The sequence below is a fragment of the Ctenocephalides felis genome, unplaced genomic scaffold (assembly GCF_003426905.1).
Source record: "Ctenocephalides felis isolate EL2017-DRISC unplaced genomic scaffold, ASM342690v1 CF-g0.4_SCAFFOLD_01604, whole genome shotgun sequence".
Classification (NCBI taxonomy): domain Eukaryota; kingdom Metazoa; phylum Arthropoda; class Insecta; order Siphonaptera; family Pulicidae; genus Ctenocephalides; species Ctenocephalides felis.
The window spans coordinates 40,601,888-40,609,496 of NW_020537758.1; the positions used below are offsets into that span (position 1 = coordinate 40,601,888).

A 7,609-nucleotide genomic window follows, 5' to 3' on the forward strand; every position below is an offset into this window, starting at 1 on the left:
TCCTTTGTTTTATCAAAAATCGCATAAAAATCATGCCTCTAGACCAGAATACCCCCTTAAGAAAATTAGACTTATTCTGTGAAAATCAATTCATTTAAATTTTTTTACCACTAAATGCATTTACCATGAACGTACTTATTGATATGAAATGAAACAGATCAAAGTTCATATTAAACTTTAATTTAATTAATAAGCATTTTGATTTTTCAAGTGTGTTGAGCAGTGTTGATTTTTTGAGCTCGTATACAATCCTCCTTCTTTTTTATATCTAGACCAGAAAACATATTGTGCATGCTAGTAATTATGTATATTTGTATTATATTTTTTTATATTTCTATTCATTTATAATGCTGTTTTCTAATTCTCTATCTAACATTTTTGAGAATTTATTGCAATCTAGCTATTTTATTGATAAGAATCATGCAAATAATGTGAATCCAAAGATTGATGACAGGTGATCATTTACATAAATCTAGTAATATTTGAGAATATATTATTGCAATACTTTGTGATTAATATTACTATAATATTATAATTATTTTTGGTTCTACCGCCCATTTTGCTCCAACTGCGTCAACTATTCTTGCAATATGTGCACTAATTAAATGCGTACAGTGTTGATATAAACAATAATATCATTAATGTAATTAAGATTGCCACATTGCGACTATAATTTAGTCCATTATCTACCAAAACAAACAATTAAAATTTTTATAGCCATGTGAACTTATGTGATATCAACAAACTCGAAAATTCTTAATAATTAAACATAAACTACATAAAAGATGCGTTAAAAAGAGATTATCAATAAATGCTTAAACAGATACTTATTTCGTGATTTTTTTTAAATATATATAATAGAAATAATCACTTCATAGCAGTACAGTAAATAACAATAAGTATACTGAACATTCAATTTTAGCATGAGTAGGCAATTTTTAATTAAAATTATTTATATTCATTTGGACACAGGATTAGAATAAAACAACATAAATCCGAACAATACAATTATGATATATAATTGACAGTAATTTAAAAAAAACACACACTTATAATAATAATTTGAGAGGTTGCTTGAACCATGATAAAGCAATGCTCCTTGCGGTAACAAATCCTTTTAATATCCTATCGAAATTTTCTTAAATCTCTAATCTGAAAAATAATAAAAAACGGCATCAAAAAGAGAATAAAGTATGAAAATAATTACGATATTATAAAACTTAAATTAGAAGAGTTGCAAAGAAATTATTAATATAAATTTGAACAAAATAGGAGTTTCATCTTCTATATTTGAAAATAATATTTTTATTTATGATTATTGAACAAATTATTTGGGCAACTTTGATGTTCCAGCTGCAATTTCTGCATTTGACCCAATATCAAGCAGTAGTGATATCAAAATTTGAAAACATTTATTCTAGAAAAAATTATTAGTATGAGAATTATGGGGTCTTAATACTTAAATTAAGGGAGCTAGAAAGAAATTATGAACATAAATTTGAAAAAACAAATAGAAAAAATAGAAAAAAATGAAAATTGCCGAAAAAAGCGTGAATGTATATTATTAGGCATTACCACAATATTCTTTGATTATTCAGAGCATTTAGCCACCGACAACATTTGATTTATATTCTATATCATCTTTATATATTCTACTCTATCATGCCTATATATTCTATTTTAATATTCTTCTAACAGCTTTCTTAATTGATGATCTTCTTAAATTCTAATCTTGCCTTTTCTTCTTACTTCTAATTTTTAATTCAAATTTAACTTAAAATTCTTATCTCTCTAATTCTAATATTTTTCTTGCTTTCTTCTTACTTCTAATTTTTATTCAAATTCAATTTAACAATACTAATTATATTTAATTTTAAATTAACTATAGATTTATCTTCAGCGGTAAAAGTACATTGGAAATACATCGGAAAACATATGTCACATACCCAATATAGACAACTTTTTTGTGGACCCGTGTTAATTTCAACCAGGAAATTCATAAGAAATTACCACCTATCAAAACTGAGTGAAACATATCAAAGCTGCATACGTGTTGCTACTTTCCGCATTAAAAAAATGAAATAAAGAACAGAATTTTTTTAAAAAAACGGCTGATATTGATCAGCTAATATAAAAAAAGCAATGCCAAATTTCTTATTAAAGTTTTCAAGTAAATTAGTTTTTCTGTTTAGCTATTATGTGTTTTCATTTTGTATTAATATTTATAAACACTCATAAATATATAAAATATATACTTTTTCCAATTTTGTATTTTTGTTCTTTTTTACATTATTTCCGCGCTCAGACATTTGACTTAATTTTAGTTCAGACTTTTGAGGTTATGAAAAAGCTTCAGTTTTATTTAAAAAGAAAAAGCAATTTATATTTATTATGGGTAGTACAAACGTAACATTTTTTTCTAAATTTTGTTCTTTATTTTAATTTTTTTAATGCGGAATGCAAAACTACATACAACTCCAAATTTCCATTACTTTATAATAGTCATTTTAGTAGTCCAATCATTTTTCATTTAGCTCGGCAATAAATCATTTAACTTCTCGCCTTTATTGTTTTTAACGTTTTTAATTGAAATTCGATTAAGATTTTTCTAAGCTTATAAAAAAGCTTAAATTTATTCGCTCTATTCGCTGCAACATTTTAAAAACAATAGTTAAATATTGGCGACAAAACTAACTGATTTGCAGTATAAACTACTGGACAAATATTTCCCGATGTGCATTAGAAGTACATAGTTGCTGAATGACTTGCAGAAGGAGCAATTTTAGCAAAAAAACTAAAAACTTTCTAATAAAATCCGAAAATAAAACTGTTTCTGAGAGAAAACTGATTTTTTTTCAGAGTAATTGATATCTCACTCGTTTCGCTAAACAGCATAACCTAATTCAGATATGAATGTTAGTATTTTAGCTTTGTAGTGGGTAAATTATCAATGTAATTTGTGTCTGCTGCCCCTTTCATTTATATACCATATAGTTATACGTTCAGAATTAGTTAGTTATTTCTAATACTGATGTTTTTCTAAAAATATTTCTTGTGGCTAAACGTTCGCCGGGTCAGCTAGTATATATATATATAAACTACGTGCGGCCCGCCATAAAATTTTGAAAACCAAATTGGCCCGTGGGTTAAAAAGGTTGCTCGCCCTTGCTATAAAGCACGTCGCACGCATAGCCAGTGTTGCCAGGTCCACCATAGAGAAAAACTGTAGATAGGCCAGAAAAAAACTATAGAAAACTGTAGATTCAAATTGAAAAACTGTAAATCTACAGTTTTATCATTAAATGATGGTAATATTATATAGTTATAATAGAATATTTATAGCAACTAACAAAATATAACATTAGTGGTATTTTTGAAAAAAAAAGTTGAAAGCAATAATGATCTCTAACAGTTTTGTTATATTCATTCATCCCAAACATCGTTACCTATCAAAAAGCGATAATTCTTGAATATAGGTTTTTCATCGCAGCTTACACAATATATTGTATACTTCATTAATTATTTATTATTTCATGTTATTATTAATAAAGATAGATTTGAATCAAACTTAAACTAGTTGGAAACAAAATGCAATGAATAATTTTATTTAAAATATCGATTATTTAGATTATATATTACATTCATAAATGTTGAAAATATGACTATTTGATAACGATATGTTTCCAACGCATTAACAAACCAGTTGGTTTTCAACTTTAATATTAACAATCAATTTTAGTGTCGATTTAGATTAACTTACAGATACAAGAAATGACTTACAGAAGGAAAATATTTAACAACAGAAAGGTTGGTTATTAACGAGAGATAAACGGTTAAATATCATTTCGCTTTTCGCCGCTAGTCTCATATTAGCGTATACTATTAAAATAATCGATAACCATTACTTCTAGTGTAACAATAGTAGTTTTGTTGAGGTTGACTCAGTGCAACTGCGACTAAGTTCAGCATAACAAATAAAATAAACGGCGCTAGCATCTTCAGCAAAAAAACTGTAGATTTCGAGCCCAAAACTGCAAAACTGAGATCATTCCCAAAAAACTGTTAAAACTGTAGACATGGCAACACTGCGCATAGCTACAAGCGCGAGCTGGAGGGGAGATGTCGCCCGGCCGAAAGCATGCTACGTGCCATCTCGTCGCGCTAGTGCTGAGGTAAATTTCGTTATGCGCACAACCGCACGCTCGAAACACTCGCATTTGGAAGAGGTTATAAATAGAACGTGATTTTGAGAACGTTACATAAGTCAAGTGAAACGGTTGTTACTTTTTTAGTTTTGCAGAGGTACGTATCTTGGATTGCTTATTCAAAAAACATGTCTTACTTATGCTTATATACATTTTTTGTTAGTTAGTTGTTAGGAGCTGTACAATTTAATCTTCATATTACATATATGATTTCTTTATCGACATATGTATTTCTTATTGACTCTAATTTAGAGAATTAACGCACTTGCTAAATGTTTAGTAAATCATGTTTTGCAATGTTCGCATAGTCTGGGGTCATACTGCATGTTTTTAGCGTATTTTTAGCTAATTTTAATTTTATCAAAATTGCATTCAAATTCTAAATGTATGTAATAACTTCTATAAACCTCTTATGTGCGAAATATCGGTCCTGGTATGCCAATCCTAAAAATGCTACCATAAAAATCCACCTTAAATTTTAGAAAATTTGATATAAATTAAAATTTGTCATTAATTTATAGTTAATTTTTAGTCATTTTCATAACAGAACTAGTGGTGCATGGCATCGTGCTTTAAGGTATACTGCTGAAACTTCTCGCACCAATTACTAAATTTACAAATAAAACTGATTTTTTTTGCAAACTTTGAAAGAATCAGATTTTTGAGAAATTTTGAAATTTCTGAAAAAAATTGACTTTTTTGAAAAAGTAGATTTTTTGTAATTTGATGTTTTTGAAAATTTTGAACATTTTAAAGCAATCGCGCTGCATGGCTGATTTAGAGACAAATTATCAAAGCGCGGTAGCGCCGCGTGGTCGTCTAACGTGTAAACATTGGTACGGAACCCATATAAATGTACACAAAATTTGTTTTTTTTTTATTATAATCTTCATAAAATGCGACGGCAAATGGCATTATTTTTTACTTTTTTCATTGGATTTCCGTAGGCGCTGGGTACCTTCACAAAAAATTCACCAGTTGTTCATTTTGTCAATATAAGTAAAATGTTATTTCAATTATTTAAATCGAACGGTTTATTATCAGAAAAACCAAAGTACAATTTTTGGAACTTTTTGCCCAGTATCTTCGAAACGGTCAGACCTGCCTTTGTCAAAATCTAATCAGCACGTGACGTGACGCACGTCTCCTTATCAGTAGGAATCAAAAATTTTGAAATCGGTTGATCCGTGTTCACTAAATCGGCGACAAAAAATTGTATCCCCACACACATACAATTACACACATACATCCATTTTTTCTATGGTGTGCCAAAATGTTCAGAAATCTCTGAAACGTAAAGATACATAAAAATTTGTATTTTCGATTTTTTTACGATTACTATAACTTACCCTACGGGAAGTTAAAAAAATCATGTTTTATTAGTGCATTTATATTTCTTGTTCGCATCGATTATAATATATTGTAAATTTGATTAATTCTTCTAACTTATTATAATTGGTAATAACTAGGCAAATTATGTAAAATCATCTAATCACATTGATTCTATTTAATAACACTATAAAATTTCATTATCACATGTCAGTACTTATATTGGCAGTAGTTTTAATCTAATTGTAACTTATAGCTTATGATCACAATTGAACAGTGGCTTTTATTTTAATTTAAATTTTAATATCTAATTGTAACCTGTAGCTTATGACCACAATATAATACTAATTTCAATATCCTTTTTATTTAAGAAAGTTCCAAAGATTCACTAGAGCATCACCATGTTGAAACTTACGAGATGGGGTTCAGATACTACGACAAAACTTATTGATTATTATGGAGAACACGAAAACTTGTGGAACCCAAATTCGCCTCTATACAAAAACAACATTTACAGAATAGAAACTTACAAAAAAATTATTAAAATGTTAGGCGTCGATATGACAGTTCATGATATCAGAATTAAAATTAAGAATCTTAGATCTGTTTATCATGTTGAATTGAGGAAAATTAAGAATTCGAAAATGACGGCTCAAACTGAAAAAGATTATTACAGACCAAGGTTACCTTGGTTTGAAAAAATGTATTCATTTCTTGGAGATTTAACAGAATCGGGGGATAATGAAACAAATGAAATGGTAAGTTTTTTCTTAACTCATACTTGAAGATGCTACAACTACTTCATTTGTTTTATTATATTTTTGTCTCTAGGAATCGTCAATTTTAAACACCAATTCCAATTCATCTTTGAATCAAGATCCTCTAGAATGCGTTTATACGGATACAATAAATGCTCTGACGAAGATCGAATCGATGTCTGAGAGCGATTATGAGAATCAGGATATTTTAGTGGAAGGACCAACATCTCCAAATTCAAGTTATTTGAAGATAAGTGAGGTACACAGTGAATTTTCCAATTCAGAAAACACAGTTTATTTAAATAACACTCAGCCAAGTGTTTCTGCAAGAACCTCGGGAACCAGCATCCCAAAACAACCAACGTTAGACAATGATAATAATGCGAAACCTATAAAAAGGAAGAGAAAATCGGAAAATACAATTGAAGTGGATAATTTGTGTAAAGCTATTAAATTATTAGATAACATAAGTAGTTCTTTAAGTTTATCGATGCAGCAGAATTTGAAAAGGACTGAGAATGAATTTGATCTTTTTGGACAATATATTTCAGTGTTATTAAAGCAACTACCTCCACGCCAAGCTTGTGAAATGCAACTTAAAATACAAACTTTGTTGACTGAGGCTAGACTAGAATTAATAAATAGTGAAAAATAGACTAATACCAATATTTAATATCTCCAAATAAAGAATAGAAATAAATATTTATTAATATTGTTATTTATACTAAAATATTTCTTTTCAGATTATTAATATTTAATAATGAAATTTATTGAATACTTTGTCTACTATTTCATACTTTAAAGTCCAAGTATATTTTTCAAGGTCGCTCTTAGGCAACTGAGAGGTACCAGGTACAATTTTTGCTTAAGACAACCCAAAATCAAGCAGCTAGCTTAGTTTTAGAATGCTTATAGAATAGCCTAGATTTGATTTCTGCTCATATCTGATATATTACAAGCAGAAATAATAAAACAACGCGCTCAACTAAGACAGTGTTAAAATATTATTAATATCTCGATCGTCTCAATTATTTTAAATATTAATTTAACATGCAAAAGGAAGATTTCGTACTGTTTGTTTTTATTTTTGAACGAGCAGCTGGTTTTCGAACGTGGCAACAAACCATACAATATTACGTTATGTACGTTGTTGCCGTTTCTGTCTGGTTGTCGTAGTGTAGTACAGCGACTGATATTTCAGGTATAATCAATCATTATTTTTTTCGGGTCACATTGATAAAATATACACTTTTAGTATATTGAAGTGTTTTGAGGCCTTGCTCCTAAACAACTGGTTAGAACGACGGGATTTAAATT

At 28.7% G+C, this 7,609-nt stretch overlaps 1 protein-coding gene across 1 annotated transcript; it reads left to right on the top strand.

Moving 5' to 3' along the window:
* The first annotated feature begins 4,160 nt into the window (after window positions 1-4,160).
* On the top strand, window positions 4,161-6,947 carry LOC113373771. The gene is made up of 3 exons (XM_026614048.1): window positions 4,161-4,302; window positions 5,906-6,292; window positions 6,366-6,947. Exons 2-3 carry the CDS (start codon window positions 5,936-5,938, stop codon window positions 6,945-6,947), a joined length of 939 nt encoding a protein of 312 aa, XP_026469833.1. The 5' UTR covers window positions 4,161-4,302; window positions 5,906-5,935.
* The last annotated feature ends 662 nt before the right edge of the window (window positions 6,948-7,609 follow it).

Excerpts from the sequence above, each read along its gene's own strand:
- LOC113373771 (XM_026614048.1), top strand. The coding sequence starts at position 5,936 with ATGTTGAAACTTACGAGATGGGGTTCAGATACTACGACAAAACTTATT. Across the intron at positions 6,293-6,365 it reads ATAATGAAACAAATGAAATG|GAATCGTCAATTTTAAACAC; the intron begins GTAAGTTTTTTC and ends TTTTGTCTCTAG.